Source organism: Athene noctua, chromosome 1, assembly GCF_965140245.1.
Source record: "Athene noctua chromosome 1, bAthNoc1.hap1.1, whole genome shotgun sequence".
NCBI lineage: Eukaryota > Metazoa > Chordata > Aves > Strigiformes > Strigidae > Athene > Athene noctua.
This window is the reverse complement of record NC_134037.1, coordinates 104,071,831-104,090,949: the sequence shown is the minus strand read 5'-3', so window position 1 is coordinate 104,090,949 and position 19,119 is coordinate 104,071,831. Positions and strand designations below refer to the sequence as shown.

Here is a 19,119-nt window from a genome sequence, read left to right as displayed (position 1 = left end):
GCATATCTTCATTTTCATTAAGGCTTATCTTAAAAAAACCCAAAGCTTCACCCATTGCCTTTTTCCAGCATCACTACTGAGATCACTATTATGGAAAAATCTTTGAAGTGACAGAGTAACTTGGGTGTCTTATGCAGGTCAAAATACAGACAGTAACTGCATTCCATGGGAAGATTCCCTTTGCTCCTAAAAATAACAGCAGTCGTTGTTGCTATAGGTATGGCTTACTGTCTTCTATCTTAGAAATATATGTAACATAAGAATACCTCAAAAATATAGGAAAGAACAAATTACCAAAATAACATGTCTGGAAAATATAGTTGAGAGATCTTTTACTACCCACTTATTGTGGAGCAAGTAGCTGTGCTCTCTTATTACATTGTGAAGAAACTAACAGAAAATGAATGGGTATTTTTACTTTTTCCCAGTAAGTAACTTGTGTCCAAGAAGTGGAAAATCCAACGTGGATTTGACATGTTGCCTAACTAGCATGCTTTTAACATAACTACGTTATTCCAGTTCCCATCTCCCCGACCACTCCTGGGAAAACTGTAAAATTATTGTTATTTAAAGTCACTTTCATGACACAACTAAAAGCAATGCAGAGAAACAGTATTTTACTTGATTACAGTTCCTGCACAGCATCTGCACTATTCAGCACTATTGTATTTCATATGCTTTGTACTACTTTTCCTTACGGTAAACAGAGCCAGCATTTACTCTGTCCTCAGAAGACCTCAGGAAAGCGTTTTAACTGCTTATTTAAACAACACCGAGAGAGAGAGAGAGAGAGGATTGTTTATGCAGCTGGTAAGTAGTGGTGGGTCCATCTGTAGGGCCTGCAGGGCTGGCAGGTCTCCCACCCGTCCCTCAGGCCAGGTCTCCTCAGCCTGCATAGGGGCAGCAGTGACTTCGCAGAGCATTTTCAGGTGCATGTTAACCGGAGAACGTTAAAATGCTGTCTCAGGTGAGTGGGGTTTTTCTGCAACCAGTAAACATGGATGCTGCTGCCCTGAAGTGGCACCTTGATACACACAAGCTCCTTCTTTAGACCCTTTGACCCTACAGGGACACACGGTAATCCCAGGGAGAAGGCCACATATGGAAACTACGACATTAGCACTGTCTTGTATCAGTTTAAAAGAATCAAAATCTGAAATCAAGCAGTCTACAACCCGCTTCTGCGGCGCTCTGGAGCCGGCGCTGCTCCGGGCCGGCTCCCTCCGTGGGGCCGCAGCACCCCGACAGGCCGCCGGCACCCCAGGGGGCTCCCCGGGGCGTCACCCCGCCCTGCCCCAACATGGCGGCCTGGATTCGGCGCCGGCCTCCCGGATCAAATATGGCTCCGGGGCGCGGCGCCGGCCCTTAGACTACAAGTCCCAGGAGCGAAGGAGCGGAGCGGAGCGGGGCGGGGCGCGGTTGCCACCCGTGAGGGGTAAGCGGCGGGCCGGCAGCGCGGCGGCGGGCGGAGCTGGCGCTGCCCTGGTATGACCCCCTCTGGGGGTGCCAGGGTTGCGCGGAGCCGATAGCGGGGCCCCCCTGGGCCGGGCCCACCGGGAGGTAAAGGGAGGCAAAGGGAGGCGCGGGGTCGGTGCGCGGGGGGAGCCGCTGGGCCTCGGCCGAGCCCGGCAGCCGCCTGGGCGCTGTCGTGCATGGAGCCGCCGGGCAGCCGGCCCTCCGGCCCGCCGCGGCCTGTGCGGGGCTTCCAGCGGCGGGGCGTTGGGACCGCCCGCAGTCCCGAGTCCCGGGCGGGGGCCGCGGAGCGGCCTGGCCGCGGGAGCGGAGCCCCCGGCCCGGCGGGAGAGGCCTGGGGGCCATTGACAGTTACTTGTTTTAAATACCCGCCATTAGCCAGAGCAGGGCCGCCGTAAACAAAACACGGCGCGGGGTTTTTCTTTGCCGGGTGTAGGCGGTTGTGGGGAGGTGCTCGCCTCGGGCTGGTCTTTAAGGAAGGGAAACTTTCTCTGGGCTTTTCTGTAAAACAGGTGTTTCTGGAGGTTTTTGTAAAGGAGTGGGGCCTCTTCCTCTTGGCTCCATCGTAATGCCGTCATGCCCTGGGCTGTGTTTTGCTTTTGTGCCCGTCGAGCTGTTTCTGGTTCGCTGTGGTGTAAAGCGCCGTTCCAGGACAAGCTCGTTTTGCTGAAAGTTGTATTTAGGCTTATTCGCTAGACTGAATGACAGCTAGGAGGTTCTCACATCAGTTCAGACATACCAGGCTTTGATATCTTTTGCTTGTAAGACCAAAATATGCTTTTGTATTTAAACAATGAGGAAGCTGAGGCAGATTTATGTCACTCAGCCTTCTCTCCTGCGTTTTTGTTGAGACACAGATTTTCTTTTTTTTTTTTTTTTTCTGTAAAGAATTAAACCCCACCTTATTTTCGTAGTTTTAGTCGCTAAACTGTGTTTTTTTCCACCTGGAAAAGAAATAAGAATGCAAATTTTAGTCTATAAGCTAGTGCCAGAGATGCCATGAGAGTTAGTAGCTCAGTTTCCCTGTCTTCTTGGCATTGTGGTTTGAGCCAGGTCAATGGCTGTTTAAACAGATTTTTGACAGCTTGGAGGAAGGAGGTTTTCTGATTCCTTTCAAGTAGCTTTATCATAAAGTTAATACAGAGCATGCAAAAATGACCTCTTGTAAAGGTCATTCCACTGAGCACTTGAAAGATCTGATAATTGAATTCAACAAAGCAGAAAACAAATTGTAAATAGTTATTCAGAGGGATAGAGTTTGGAAATCAGATGGCATTTGTAAATCTGAAGGAGAAAAAAGATCGCTTTGTGAAGTCCCACCGTGCTTATCGTTTAGATAAAGGTTTAAATATCTTGTATGTGTCTAAAAGGTTTGAATATCTTTTCTGTGTTAAGTTGTAGAGAATGAGTATATTGTATAAGTGATGACTGGGATGACTTGCATCTACAGCCTTCTACAGGTGGATAAAGCGGTGTGTAAGTAGTGAAACCTGTGCTATCTTTGGCAGACGCTCCATGCTGCCCCGTCATGTGCAGAGGCTGGGCAGAGACTGCATTGCCCACTGGAATGGTTCTCAGATACTCACCTTGAACAGCCCAGGTTCTGGCTGTATGAGATGGGCCGGACACTATCCCTGGGTCTCATTTCCACTTCCTGCTCCAGTTGATTTCTCAGCGAACTGGAGACTTCCTCCGTTTTTTGGACCCTGGAGACAAGTTCAGAACTCTAATTGGCAGCTTGATAACTTCACACAAAGTTCTTGTTTTCACCTGCCTAACCCCAGTATGAAATCTGAGGGAGAAGAACCTTTGACAAAGAGGAGAAGACTCAGTGGCCAGCATGATACTTCAAATCCTGAAGAAGAAACAAACTTCTCTCATCAGAAGGAAGCATTGTGTCTTTCTGTAGCACAGAATGAAGAAAAACATAGCAGCAAGAAAGGTAAAAGATGCCCATTTTCCTTGTTTATTTGCAGTGCTAAACACATCTAAAAAGTTATAAGCAATACTGCCTTTTCGGTTACTGTTTTGGCACCTCCCTCAGGAAAGCATCTGTCTTTAAAATGTTGCAATTTTGCAGTGCTGTTTAGTCTGTAAACTTGTATTTTATGCTGTCACGCAGTCTGCTGAAGCTAGGTTCACTGTGCTCGGTGGTAGAATACAGTCAGTTATGCAAGGGATTGCCCAGCTGGGGAGTTCTGAGCTTGGTTCAGACAACTCTGTCTCAGGTGCCTGTCGCCAGATTGTGTCCATTAACTTGGGAAGTCTTTTAAAGAAAAAAGATGGAGCTAATTTGCTGTAGGGCTAACCGAGGCTGGCAGTTGTATAGCTTCATCCCTTGTACTGTACCTGAGCTCATAAGCTCTGCTGGACCTGAGTTGGCTTCTTTCCAAGGCAGTTCTCTGTGACCTAGGTAACTGAGAATGAATGGACTGAGATTTAATGTGTTTGCTTCCAGTGTGATTGGGCAGTTTTGTTTTTACAGCTGTATTCTGCTACTGGTATGTTAGCAAGTTTAGTGTCAGACCATGACTAGCAGAGCAAACAGCAAATGGGCTTACCCAGATAAATACAGTAAGTGCAAAGATGTCTATGCAACTCAGTAACAGGCTTTCATGAAACTTCAAAGTGTCTGCGTTAGCTTATTACAGACGTAATCTTCTACATAGTATCCAAATGTTTTACTATTGTGGATATTAACAGTTCTGTCTACTGTGAAACAAGTAGAGAGGCATGGTCAAAATTAAGGCCCTCTTGCATAAATCACTTCCTTAACAAAACAAACTCAAAGTTGTATTATGAGTTTAAAGGGTGACAGATGCCATCAGCATCCCAAAGGGATTTTTGGACACAAATACCCATAAGGCTTAGAAACATGATATGCGTCTTCAGGAGCTGAAGGAAGGGAGTTTGCTTTGTGCCTTTATCACTGAGTCCTCTCTTAACCTCCCTTGACATACCTTTATCTGAGAGTGTGGTTAGCATTGTGGTCCTTCCTAGTTATCTTTGTTCACATACTGTAGGGTGATGATAACTAAAGATACCTGCTGAGGAGCAATACCTTCTCTCTCCCCTGTAGAAGCAATACTTAGAGCCTTGCTGTATTCCTTGCAAATACTAGATGAAGTCCCATACCCAAATAGGGCAGATACTAACAGATATAGCTGCAGTCTGCCACTGGTTGATAGCACAGATGACTGGACCTTGGCATGCTCTCGGATGAGTTTGAACATAAAGGGTGAAGTGTTCATGAGTTTTGTAAGGAGAGAAATACATATCTGAAAAATAATTGGATGCTTAATGATGGGCAGCTGTATTCTCATCTTTCATATAATGATACTTTCATATAGTGATACTACTAAGTATGAGACTAGGAATGGCAGGAAGGCAAAGTAAGCCTTTTCAAAAGTTCTTGGTAATTCTGAGGCTTATTAATTTTTTGATTTCTCAACCTTACTGAGGGAAATCAGGTTCATTATCTGTTTTGGGACCCCGTAATGGACCCTGTTGCAGCTTATGACTGAGTTTTTCAGACTTGTATACAGGGTAGAGGTGAACGCTGTGTTTGATTCCTAATGCTTTGTTAGTCATGGTTTGAGAGATCAACAAGATGCTCATATGCTTCTCTAAACTGCATATCCCAGACTGACATGCCCCATCTCCACTGGGGAGCTAGTGACAAAAGGCAGCATAAGACTATGTCAGCAGACTGGATTTGGCCTACCAGCTTGACAGCCCTTTCCACAGGGAGCAGGGTGGTGTAGTTTGACGGCAACCATCTTCTTAGAACATGACAGTTTCCTAATTTCAAAGCAGTGTGAAATCCAGGGTGTGTAACAGTTTTGTGCTATATTTTGGGGTTGGGTGGGGCTTTTTTGTTTGGCTTGGTTTGGTTTTTACTGATGCTTATATAAAGTTCATTTTAAACAGAGGGTCTAAATTCCTGCTAATCAAATAAACTTTTTGAATTGCTTAAGCAAAATTTGAAAGATGAATAGTTGTCAGTAGAATGATTTCTAAGAGTGGTAAGAAGTCATATGTTATATTACATAACTTTTTTTACTTCATGTGCTTTAACAGGAACTGTCAAAAGACACTGGGAATATTTCTGTCAGTACAGTAGAACAATGAAAATCTTTGAAAATAAAGAAACTGACCAAAGCAATACAGAAAGTGAGGCAAAATTTGATTTTACGGTCATGTCCTACAATATCCTCTCACAGAATTTGTTAGAAGATAACTCCCACCTGTACAAACACTGCAGGCAACGACTGTTAATCTGGACATACAGATTTCCCAACATTCTACAAGAAATCAAACAGCTGGATGCAGATGTGAGTAGAAAATACGCACATAGATATTTCTTAAGAACCGATGAACTGGAGTAGCAAATTCTTGCTGTTTTTATTTTGATAAGTGGGCTGTCTAGTGAACCCAACTGAACTTTTAGTTGTGGCACACTTAACATTAAATTTATGCTTGTGCAATTGGTGTATTCTGTGTGATCTGGACTTACAGCAAAGGCAGGCTCTACAGTATGTATCACTCATAGTTGCCTTTTTTGTCCATAACTTCCCAGAATGGTCTTTTTGACATGATTTTAGTGTTCTGCTGATACACTGCAGTTGTTTTTGTAATTCCAAAACCTTCTTTCTTCATGTAAATCTTTCTCAGTCTGTTCCTAGAGCATAATTGAGTGCTATAAATAAGGCATTGAATGTAAGAACAGCTATACTTGCATAGGCCAAAGGTCCACCTAATGTAGTGTCATGTTTGTAACAGTAGCTAATGATAGACACTTAGACCAAGGCACCTTTCTCCAGGATAGTCTCAGCTTCTGGGAATGTCCAGTTTAGGAAGCTCCAAAGCTGGAGGCTCTCTCTTTAATTGTGCCATCAGTTTAGTGCAAAGGACGTGCAAGATTGAGTGTTTGGTCATTCAAAATCAGTCTTGCATGCCAGGCTTTTCTGGAGGAAAAATAGTATGCCTCTGCACAGGAGGGTCAAATTAAGGCACCCTCCAGGACTGGCATTTTCTAACTTCCAGGTGTGTGACTGACTTCATATTTGTTACAGTAGGTGTCTGTATACACAGTGAATCAAAAGCCCTTTCCAAATTATGTCTGCAAATCCTTCAGAGCTGTTTGTTAGACCAGGTAATAGAGAACTTATAATAATGCCTGAATCCTTTATTTGGAAAGCAAACTCAAATGTTTCACTTTATTGATTGTATGAGGACTGGAGTGATGAGGCTGCTATGTGGATCTCCATCTCCTTGAGATTAATGGTTAAGGCTGAGAGAAAGATGCAGGTGTTAGTAGCGTTCGTGTGAGACTCTGATCCTCTTCATGTGGTACTCTGCACCATTTGACTTGTGCACAAGCTTGCTGTTCTCTACTGAAACATAACGGAACTTCTGCTTATATTGGGGTCTGAAAAAATACCTTACCATGTTGGTTGGTTGTGGGGTAGTTTGTTTTTGAGGACGCATATCACTTCCTGTTGATCAGGAAGACAAGTCAGTAAACTTTTTGCTTCAGTTGTTGTTCAGGCCAATAAAAGTTTGGTGATAGAATCCAACCTGTTCATGTCAGAAAAGAGTACTGAAAAAATCAAAGTAGTTGTATTAGGGAAGCCACAGAAAACTTCCTTGTACCATTTGGAAAACGCAGTTATGTTAGTATGTAGCCAGGAAGCTGGAGATTAAAGTCCCCTTCAAGCTCTTCCTTTCTTCCTAATACATACATACAGTATGTATAAATTTATCTTTACGGTGAGATACATTAGTGAGCTTTCTGGGGACAGCACTGGGCATAGGGACTCTGGTGAGGATCTGCCTGGTGCTGTTAGTGGTAACAGACTGTTCTGCAGGATGGAAGGGTTAGAGTCGAAGCCAGCCCCTCTAGCAAAGAGCAGTTCAGTCCAGGGTACTTGCTAAAGTCTGCAGAGCCACACAAAGCAGCACTAGGGTACAGAGCCTCTGAATTATTTTTTTTTAATACCTATACAGACTGGCCAACAGAGATATGATACAGTAACTTTTTAATGTACTTACTAATACCTTTTAATTGTAAACTTTATGCTTTAGGTACTCTGTTTACAAGAAGTCCAAGAAGACCACTATAGAACAGAGATCAAGTCAAGTTTGGAATCCCTGGGTATGATGAAAATCTTATGACTGATACATTGTCTTCTCCCCTGTCTCAGTAGTATTTTCCTCAAAAAACCTCTCTTAGATTACAGAATCAAGTCTCAGCACTACATTTTATCCACAGACAGTTTATATTAATTAGTTTTTATACTAGTAGCCTCAGTCAGCCTAAATAGCACTGTCTTAACACTCTCCTGTGTGAATTTATGGAAAAAACATGTTGCTAGGGGTGTGATTTCATGGTGGTTAAACAGATCTAAATCTTTTGTGCCCTACACCTCCTTCCAGTCCCAGGGGCCCACTCTGTTCCCTGTACTGGTACTTGTCTGATGCCAGGAGGAGTCAATTCAAGGAGCAGCACTGAACTGATACTTTTTTCTTTCTTGGTTAGTTGGAGGTAGTCTAGCTCCCAGAATTGAGTTTGTAAGGAAGGTAGGGTAATGGCAATACTGATTTAAATCCACTTGAAATGAGAAACAACACTGTAAAGCTAGGCTTGTGTGGACAACTGAACTATCTACTGCTATACAAGAGGATCTGAAGCTTTCTGTAGCTCTTTCTCTTCCCCTTCCCCTCTGTAGCTCCCAGATGCATGTCCTGCCCCTTCTTCTGGACTAGTTCTGGCACTCAATAGACCTTTACCCTGGTGAAATCCAGCAGTCCAGCAGAATACTATCCAGACTAATTTTATTTTCCTGGATTAGTTTTCTTTTGGCTTAGTGAGTTAACAGTAAGTGCCACAAGTGGCTCGAGCACATGGCATGGAGCAGGGAGAGGCGTGGGAGTCCCCTGTTCCAGCGCTGGTGTGAGCTCAGAGGTCGACTCACTTCATTTTCATGAGGCTGTACTTTATGAATACACATGGCATGGACTGGGCAGAGAAGCATTTTTAAAATGGCAAAAACTAGATATTGTTTCAAGATCATTATTTTTTTCTTACATTGATAAGGTATCATTAAAATTTGCTTTTCACCTCTACATAAAATGAAGAACTTGACAAACTACTATTTTCAGGTGACTTGTTTGAACTCTGATACTGTCATTTGATAAGCATCTCAGTTTCCCTCTTGAAAGCTTGCTGCTAACTGCATAATTACATAACTGTGGAATGTTTGAGACCTTTGTTCTATGAATTATTTTAGACAGTGTTTTATGACTTCTAGTGATTATTGCTTTTGATTGGAATGCTTCACTGGTGTTATTTGTAACTATTGTGGTTAACATCCAGAAAAATTTCAATACACAAGTCCACTTTTATGTGATTTGTGGTTTTTTTTTGTTGTGTTGGTTTGTAGTTTTTTCCATGTGAGGAGAGAACAACATGTCTGGTATCTTAAAAAGTATGTAGATGCTTACACATCAGGAAAGGTATTAGACCAGATTTCCCATAGTATCAAAACCAGCACTAGAAAGGGCAGAAAGACTCCTGTGTTCACTTTTTTATGTGAATGTCACGTAGTCTTTGGTACTTCAGACTGGGTCTGCCATGTGAAGAAGGTTGTGTGAGGCTTTTCTAATTAAAAAAAAAATAAAATCTCTATTTATGCAATTTATGTTTTTAATTGCCTTTCTTGCAGGGTATCACTGTGAGTATAAAATGAGGACAGGGAGAAAACCCGATGGCTGTGCTATTTGCTTCAAAACTTCCAAATTTAGCCTGATTTCATCAAACCCCGTGGAATTTTTTCGCCGTGATATTCCACTCTTGGACAGGGACAACGTTGGACTGGTGTTGCTTCTGCAGCCTAGATTGCACTGTAAAACTAATGCTGCAATCTGTATAGCCAACACACATCTGCTCTATAACCCAAGGCGAGGGGACATCAAACTGACCCAACTTGCAATGCTCCTGGCAGAGATTGCTAGTGTTGCCCCTCAGAAGGATGGTACCTTCTGTCCAATTATCATCTGTGGTGACTTCAATTCTGTTCCTGGCTCTCCATTGTACAGATTTATAAAAGAAGGAAAGTTAAATTATGAAGGACTTGCTATAGGGAAGGTAGGCTGTGCTTTTCACTTCTCACAAAAAAAGGTTAATGCCAATTGAAGAGAAATATCTAAGTGGTGCTAGCATGCCGTAATTGTGATTATTTCCATTGCAGTAGCAATCTTAGTGCCCTTTACACAGTCTGCAAAGTGAAGGTTAGTGTGGAGTTACTGAAATAAGCTTGGGTGTATTAGCTGTGCCTTACAGAGTATTGTATCCGCTTCTAGCATTCTGAAATTAAAACGTGCAAACAGATCAATTGATCTTGAAATGTAGTTATCCACAGGATGATTGTATCCCTGTGACACAGTCTTTAAGTAGGATAAATAACTACTTAATCAAATACCTACTGTGTACTTCATGGAAAGATGACTTTTATGTTAGACACTGTAATTTGAAGTTTATCTAGAATTACTGTAAGAGCAAAAATGCAATTAGATGCTGAACTTAAACTGTTTCAGGTTAGATTGTTTCTGTTGTAAACTCCTGTATGTAGGTGTTGGATGTGTGAGATGCTGTTTAATAGAAAGTAACTGGAGTACATACAAAGAGAAAACATGAAAAATAGCCCCACTGGTGTTTGTTGCTAGTTCTTTCAAGCCCCCCCCCAGCTTTGATTTGACTTGCTCCCAGAAGAATAAGCATCATGAATATACAGTAAGCGTCTGCTAGGGAGCTATGTATAACTCATCCTGTTACGTTGCTAAAAGTGTTCTTGGGTAGGTAGTCTCTCTGCTTAGTGCCTCAAGAACCATCATGAAAAATTGGGTAGCTGCAAAAAAACCTTGGTAGGAGTAAACAAAGGGGGTGTATCTAAAGGGGTGGTGTCATTTTTACCGAGATTTGACAAGCCATTGTAAAAGATCTATTTTAAGGGGTCAGGGCTTTTCTTTGCTTAAAACTTTAAACTTTAGAGAAAATGTCCACTCATTTCAGCTTTGGGATGTGTCGGTTGTTTTGTTGTGTTGTGGTTGTTTTTTTTTAAATTGGATTTCTGTCTGAAAAAAGCTCATGTCCTCTTTCTTAGGTGTCTGGACAAGAACAGTTTCCAAGGGGACAGAGAATCCTATCTATTCCTATTTGGCCAAAAACATTAGGTATTTCACAAAACTGTGTATATGAAATAAAACAGCAACAAAAAGAAGAAAATGCAGGTCAGTTTCTGGGTTGATGAATATTGTGGTCCTTTGAAAATGTCATTCAGGTAGTACTGCAAAACAGATGTTCTGTTTCAGTGGGAGAAAAACAGTGAGTCCTGAGCTTGCAAAACTTAGTGTAAAGTTATTTGTTCACAAAAGCATTTGCAAATTTGAATCTTTAGAAGATAATAGTTATAAATTGCCATTCAGGAGCTGGTGTGTAATATTTAAAGTACTGTGTTTGCATCATGAAAGCCAGTAGTGCTGGGACTGGGAAAAGAGATGGAGGAATGCAGCACAAGTATATAGCATGAACAGTGTACTTTAGTGTTTATGTATTATAGTGCAGGCACCTTATGGAACAAGTGGGAAAAGCAAGTGATTCCTTGCAGAATATTACTACACCTTTTATCCATCATTTTTTCTTTGACAGAAAAAATAATTTTAAATGAATGGGACATAATTTGAAAGAGTCTTTGAAGGGGTTCTTTCTAATGAAACAGAAGAATTTAATACAGCTTTGTATCTTGCCAGCTGCAAAAAATAAGTGTACTTAAAGGGGTTTTTTTCTGTAGTTTTTCTTTTCTGTAGCTCTTCAGTATTGCTCTCGCATCCTATTTTTAAATGTAAATGGAATGCGTTTTTATTTTGCAGAAGAAAAATCGGAAGCAGCAAAACTGGACAACACTCAGGAGATTGTAATAGCATCTGAAAAGTATGTATGGGGGGTGGGGGGCATGTAATGGAAGCCCTTGACTGATTTCCTAGTTTTGGGTACTTGTTTTGGTTTTAGACCAAACTTGTATCTGATTCCAGACCTGAATTTAACTAGCCAACACAGTCTGCCCATCTGGCAAAAAAATCATCATCTGTTTAAACATAAAAAGGCTGATCAGACAGCAAAAGCCTAGAACTGAAACTAATGGAGTATGTATTTCTGCAGGAACTTGCATTATTTCAGAATACAGAGACAAGGTGTCAGTGCTGTTTAGATGGTACCTTCTGTCTGCTTATTAAAATAATGCTTTTGACATTTTTTGTCACTTCTTGACATAAACAGGACATAATGCTCTATAGTGACACTGTAGGAACTTCAGTCCATTTGCAGAAACTGTGTTTTTTAAGGGAAAAAAATCAAAACCGGTGTTGTCCAGCTGCTTGAATGCTGGCACTTCTCTTGCTTTTTACTGTTTCTAAGGTACTGGTTTATGGATGCTAATAAAATTCTATAATGCAATGTGAAATTGGAATTAAGGAGGGAAAGGAACTGGAAAGATCATAACATTTTCCTTGTCAGGAGTTCTGTGGGAGAATTTTAAGGTTTTTTGAAATCCCAGAAATTTGGAGTATTATGGATTTGGTAGTACAGCTCTTACTCGAATCAAAACATTTGTTGTTAAACTGAAGTCTAGGTACCCCTAGACTGCCGAGAAAGAAAATGTAACTGCTTTTTGAAAGGAAGAATACATTTGAATTTACCAAATTGGTAAAGGCACATGAAGTAAGGCAAAGAAGAAGGAAATTGTCCTAACTGTATATGTGTGATTCAGACTATAAGTCAAGTCAGCCATTTCTTTTCAGAAATGAGATCTCAGTATCACTGCAGGGAGTTATACTAAACCCTTAGTGATTCTTCTTGATCAAAAAGCTAAGTAATGGCATATCTGAGAAAAGTAGATAAGACAGGAAGCCTATTCTGTGGTGTAAATCCATAGCATGCCATGTGTTGAACACTGCTTGCAGGGGTTTTTGCTTCATCTTAAAAACAATGTCATGTAACAGGAGCAGAAATTACTACTCTTCTGTGTTGTACCAACTGGCATGTTTGTCTCTTAATAAGGCAGGTGACATTCTGATACTTTTTTTTTTTTTAAAAATGCTTGTTTTTAAACCAGAACACATTGCAGCCCAGGTTTAGAATGCAGCCATGCAAGGTGAGACAGGTACAGCTGAGGGATAGATGATTTGCAGAGCTGATGGGAGCAAATGACTGGGAGGGAAAGAGGAGTTCTTTTGCTGAAAGGTGCGGTTTTGAAGTTTGCTTTCAAGACTGAAAAAACAGGTGAGATAAGATGGACTGAACTGAAAAAGAAGACTGACAGATGCAGCAGTTCCTCCCAAAAACTGTGCTGGGGTGTATGGAAAACAAGGAGGTGACTGGTGACAGCTGACATGGCTTCACTAAGGGCAAATTGTGCCTGACAAATTTGGTGGCCTTCTACAATGGGGTTACAGTGCTGGTGGATAAGGGAAGAGCAACTGAAGTCATCTACCTGGACTTGTGCAAAGCTTTTGACACTGTCCCACCGGACATCCTTGTCTCTAAATTGGAGAGACGTGGATTTGACAGATGGAGCACTTGGTGGATAAGGAATTGGCTGGATGGTCACGCTCAAAGAGTTGTGGTCAACGGCTCAATGTCCAAGTGGAGAGCAGTGACGAGTGGTGTTCCTCAGCGGTCAGTGTTGGTACTGCTGCTGTTTAACACCTTTGTTGGTGACATGGACAGTGGGATTGAGCGCACCCTCAGCAAGTTTGCTGATGACATCAAGCTGTGTGGTTCGGTCAACAGGCTGGAGGGAAGGGATGTGCCATCCAGAGGGACCTGGACAGGCTGGAGAGGTGGGACCCTGCAAACCTCATGAAGTTCAGCAAGGCCAAGTGCAAGGTCTTTTGCACATGGATTGAGACAATCCCAAGCACAAATAAATTGAGCAGAGAATGGATTGAGAGCAGCCCTCTGGAGAAGGACTTTGGAGTAGTAGTGGATGGAAAACTGACTGTGAGCCAGCAGTGTGTCCTGGGTTGCATCAAGCGAAGTGTGGCCAGCAGGTTGAGGGAGGGGATTCTGTCCCTCTACTCCACTCTCGTGAGACCCCACCTGCAGTGCTGTGTCCAGCTCTGGGGCCCCCAACATGAAAAGGACACAGACCTGCTCGAGCAGGTCCAGAGGAGGGACATGGGGATGATGAGGGGGCTGGAGCACCTCCCTTGTGAGGACAGGCTGAGAGAGTTGGGGTTGTTCAGTCTGGAGAAGAGAAGGCTCTGGGGAGACCTTATAGTGGCCTTCCAGTACTTAAAGGGGGCGACAGGAAAGATGGGGAGGGACTCTTTATCGGGGAGTGTAGTGATAGGCCGAGGGCTAGCAGTTTTAAACTGAAAGAGGGTAGATTTAGATTAGATATAAGGAAGATTATTTACTATGAGGATGGTGAGACCCTGGCACAGGTTGCCCAGAGAAGTTGTGGCTGCCTCCTCCCTGGAAGTGTTCAAGGCCAGGTTGGACAGGACTGAGCAGCCTGATCTAGTGGAAGGTGTCCCTGCCCATGGTAGGGAGGTGGAACTAGATGATCTTTAAGGTCCCTTCCAAGCCAAACCATTCTGTGATGGGGATAGATAAAACGGGAGCCTGAGTGAACGAAAGATTAGGCATAGCCTAACTCAAAAGCACTTAATATCTTTAGGGAAGAAAAAACCCCTTTAAAATCTTCATTTCTCTGTATGCTGAAGGGCCTTGTTGGATGATTTCATAGTCTGTTGATTTCATATAAGTCACTCACGGACACTTCTACCCATGTGTCAGGGAGAGATTGCTGAATGACATGTGAAATCTTACAAAGTGTAGATGGAGGTGAAAGCTATGTTTATCTAAAATGTCAGTTAAACCAGTTTTGATATGCTGTTAGGTATCTGCCTTTTACTTGAAAAAACTGCCTGTATTTTGCTGTCAGAGGTTTAGCTTGTCAACACACAAGGCTATGGGTTTGACTGCATGAGAGAAACGCTGGTTTGCATATCCAGATAATTAATTTCGTTTGTAACCAGGAACTATTTGCTATTTCTTCATTGCTTACTCTTTCCAGGAAAGACAAGAAAATAAAATTCTTTTCTTTGATTCCTGTTCAGGTTATCTTCAAAATTGCAGCACCATTTTAAATTGTCTTCAGTCTATTCTCATTACTTTCCTGGAACTGGAATACCAGAGGTAACGACTTGTCACTCCCGAAGTGCTGTCACTGTGGATTATATTTTCTATTCTGCTGCAAACGATGATACTGCTGCCCAGTCAGGTAAAGAAACCAACTTTTAAATTATTTTTCACAAGTGCTAAATGGGAACATTCAGATTCTGTTCTAAGGGAAATGTAGTGATAATTTAATCCATATGGAGTACCTGAGAGGTTTATGGTAGTGCTGTGAATGTCAGCTCTTACCTGAAAAATGTGGCTGGCCTTGTCAACTCACCACAGTTGGACTTGTAGTACCAAACAGCGCAAACTTTTTCACCTGACTGAACGTTCCTGTAGCTGCCATCTCAGCATGGAGACAAGAGCTGAGACTACAGAGAAGCAGTGATGTAAGTAGCACCTGAGAAATGCTGCCGTCAGTAACTCCTGCAGGACCTTAGAGGCTAGACCTACATCAAAGTGGTATTTCCAATCATCTAATCAACAAAATGGCAAACGGCAGCTTATAATGTGCATTAAAATTGATAAATGAACTGCTTCTTAGAAAGTTACTTTTCAGATAGTCTTGATGTAATGTCTGTCAAATAAATGACCTGTGTGGCCTTTGCTGTGAGAGCAGTCACCGACACATGTCCAGTGGTCACTCTCTTGATTGCAGTTGCAGCTAAAACTCACCAGATGGTGCAAGAAAGACATGGTACCTCTGCGGGTGTATTGGTGGGTAACGCAGTGGTATCCTTTACTGTATATTTGCTCTTTCCGTGGATACTTCTGAGCAGTGTGCTTTCCATATCATCATTAGTTCTGTCTTTTATGCTGTTTTCGCGGTCATTGCACAGTGCAATACTATCAGATAAACAGCTCTGCAGAACTTAGAACAAGTAAACGTGAAGTCCACTCCTACTCCCACTTAAATTGCAGCGGATTTTTACAAATTAACATTGTTTTCAGTACGTGAAATGAAAATACCACCTTCCTCTCTCATATTTTGAGACTAGATTGTTAAAATTCGTTGAGTCAATGCCCAAAAGTCTCATTCGTCATAACATGCACACTAAATGTTATCTTAGTGTAAAATATCAAATACAGAAGCTTCACAATACAAAAATAAAAGCTTTGACTGAAAAACTGGGATATGAGAATTATCTAAATGACTTCTGAGTGCTGTGTGATTTCAGAGTGCATCCATCTGCAAAATCTAATCCTAATTCACCTGCTCATATATTTTTGTTGCACCATCATTGCCCCAGCAGAGCTATAGCACTTTTTTATTTCTGCATTTGTTTTTCAAATAGATTCTTCACCCCACATTCAGGACAGAATGTGACCAAACTTGAATTCTCCAAGTAATTTAAGCTGGTGTAATTTTTATTCATTAGTTCTTAGAAACTAAATAATAGTCTGGATCTTCAGTCTTCTGATGACCTGGGCCTCAATATTAAAAGTTGTCAAAGTCTGAACAAGTGAGTATTAAATGTGGTTTAGGCTGAGTGATCACTTTATTTTCCAATTAAAGGGGTATTTTTGAAAGTTCTCATGCTTTAGCCTGTGTTATGCTTAGCCAGTTATTTGGGTTGTATTCAGGATTTGTTGTGAAAGAAAGGTTCAGTATCTACCTGAGTCCTGCAGGACTCAGTTTTGCTGGTTCTGGCATGCTCTGAGCTGACATTAATCACTACGTGCAGACCAAGCTTTCTGTAGTGACAAACTGCTGCTTTGCAGACATGCAGGTGCTGTGCCAAATGATAACTTTGGCTCAAGACCTGGGTGCACGTGTGCTCTAGAGCTACTGAGACATCTTCGCAGTAAAAAAGCTTTTCTTCAGAGCAGCAGTAAACAGCTGCTGGGTTGTTAGAGTACTGGAAAGCTGACAAATGGCAAATGAGTAAAACTGTTGAACTGTCTGAGGAGTTTAAAAGTTGCTGGATAATCCTTTAAAATATACCTACTGGTAAGCCAGTACCAGGTTTAGCCAGGAAGTTCTGAAATTACTGATCATTTTAATACAGAAAACATTTTTGTCAGTTACAGCTGCTGTTTGTGCTGGTCCTGAAAGTGCTCAACCCGCTCAGAGTCATCTCTCTGCTCTGAAAACAATAGCTGGGGTTGCTGAATAGTCATCTCACTCAAGTAGATAGCTGAAGAAACCGTGACACATCACTGAAGGATCTCGTTCTCAATGGAATTTCTTTACCTGAGTTGGAAAAAGCTTGTTACTCTTTGCTGCTGCTGGTTTTCTGTTGTTTTTTTTTCAATGAGGACACAAATATTTTAAGTGTAACAATAAGGTGTAATAATAGCAAGGCTGTGAGTCACCTTCCCCTCATCCATGAGCAATGTGGTGTTTTGTGTGTGTGTGGTGGGGGATTTTTTTGGTGGTGGATTGTTTGGGTATTTTTAGGCAATTACAGGAATAGGTAGCAGGAAATAATGGAGGAAGATCCCTTTCTTATGATGAACAGTTAGGAGGGGAATCCTTGCTCATCCTTATGAGCAAGAGTTCCTGTATGACTTGCCTGCTGGAGAACTGTGCTCTTGAGGATACAGAAATCTCCCAAAGGATGCTTGATTTTGCAAGCGTCAGCTCTGTTTAGCAACGCTGTTGTGATATAGGACTGGATGTGTGAGGCTTTTTCAGGGCAGTTACAACAAACAAATCCTTTCTGCCTCAATTTATCCCTCCACATAATGGAGGGGTAGTATCTTTAGGAGTACTTTGAGCTCTACTGATTAGAAGTACTACTGTGAGGGTAATAGTAAACAAGAAGAATTTCTGAACTACTTTATTGGTGATTTTTCATGGAACAGTAATGACTTCAGATTATTTCTGCCATACTGTTTTACTCCTGCACGTATATATGAATGTGTGATTTTTTTGATGAACATTTCCACTTTTTTTTTTTTTTTTTAACCAGGAGCAGAGGATTCTTTTCATGGAGGTCTGAAACTTCTTGGCAGGCTGGCCCTTCTAACAGAGAAAGATCTTTGGACTGTTAATGGTCTTCCCAATGAAAATAACTCTTCTGACCACCTGCCATTGCTAGCAGAGTTCAGGCTTATTGAACGGTAATATCCAAAGGACTTTTTGTGTACGTAAAGTTACCTTCACCTTCTCTCGTCATGTGATGATTATTATTTTTTTAAAGGTTAATTCAAGCACTGCTGGTTCGGCTTGAATAAGTTTGCATGCATGCTGATTCGTTAGTATTGTGTAAAGTAGACTTTTTAAAAAGACTTTTTTTAAAATGTTTAAATTACTTTATCAAGTCTTTAAGGCAAAAAGAAAAGATTTTACATTAGCTTCTTTGGTAATGGAAAACACCTGTGCCAGCCTCAGAATGGCATTATTTTTCACGGAGATGCTGTAAATGATTTTTATTGTAAATCATAATAAAACTGATTATTCTCTGAGAACTGTGTGCTTCTTCAAGTAAAGGGGAGTGAGTTTGTGTGCATGCCACACTTTATAATGAGCTGAAAGGGATGCTTTACTACAAAGTTGTGCTGTAGACACTTCTATATAAATACTCCCACAAAGGAATTTTCTTTTACCTAGAGTGTAGTCAGTGCAGGAGCTGCAAGACTGGACTTCCAGAGGAGGAAGATAGCTTTGCAGTGAGGTAAATATTTGTTCTAAAGTTAGTACTTTTAATTTCTAAAAGCTTAAATATAACTAGCCTTCACTGGAATCTTTTTTAAAATATCTGAAATAAAACCAAGTTTAATGAGTATGAAAACTTATAGGAAACTTAATTGACTTACTCTGGGGAAGAAAAATCAGTCCTCGACATCTTGAGGCTTCATATATATTGAGCAACTGGAGGAAAGTTTTCTTCCATTTAGTTAATAAAATTTCAAGTTGTATATTGCCATGACAGATCCTGAGGTATTAAATGATGAAGATTTTATATTTACTCTTACAATGCACTGATTCTGGACAAAATAGGGTTTACAAATTTAAAAAAAACAAAGACTACCTGAATAGGAAACTTGCAGGGATCCAAGATGGCTGGAAACAAGTCTTGTAACTTGGTCAAACTACATATGGATATGTATGTAAAACAGATTTAAAAGTAACACTTACGAGAATTGTCTTTCAGTGTAGTGCTGGAAAACCTGCCCATCTTCCTGAAATTATTCAGATGCATTTTTCTCCCAGAAAGACTTGTTTGTTCTTCTCTAACCTTAGTTTTGGAATTTTTACCTGGCTTTCCTTTTCCTGACTGCAGAATTACAACTGCAATTACTTTACTTCTTGCATTATTCTCAAAGCATAGAGTGGTAGTAATCATAAAAACAGTTTAATCAAAAAAGTATTTTGGTGTTACACTGAAAAATATGACTATCAAACCATCCAGCTTAAATTGCTTGGAATTTGAAAGGGGGCTATTTTTCTCATAAGA

The 19,119-nt window shown here is 41.3% G+C and overlaps 1 protein-coding gene across 4 annotated transcripts; it reads left to right on the top strand.

Moving 5' to 3' along the window:
• Positions 1-1,438: 1,438 nt before the first annotated feature.
• ANGEL2 (angel homolog 2) lies at positions 1,439-18,130 on the top strand. Of its 4 annotated transcripts, none has more exons than XM_074897194.1 (10): positions 1,439-1,560; positions 2,982-3,415; positions 5,554-5,807; positions 7,561-7,630; positions 9,201-9,622; positions 10,638-10,764; positions 11,404-11,464; positions 14,656-14,819; positions 16,096-16,179; positions 16,742-17,756. In XM_074897194.1, the coding sequence occupies exons 2-9, from the start codon at positions 2,989-2,991 to the stop codon at positions 16,107-16,109; spliced, it is 1,539 nt and encodes a 512-aa protein (XP_074753295.1). In that variant the 5' UTR covers positions 1,439-1,560; positions 2,982-2,988; the 3' UTR covers positions 16,110-16,179; positions 16,742-17,756. The 4 variants fall into 4 exon arrangements, with proteins under 4 accessions (XP_074753295.1, XP_074753294.1, XP_074753292.1 ...); XM_074897193.1 differs by having other exon boundaries at positions 16,012-16,179; XM_074897191.1 differs by lacking the exon at positions 16,096-16,179 and having other exon boundaries at positions 17,632-18,130.
• The last annotated feature ends 989 nt before the right edge of the window (positions 18,131-19,119 follow it).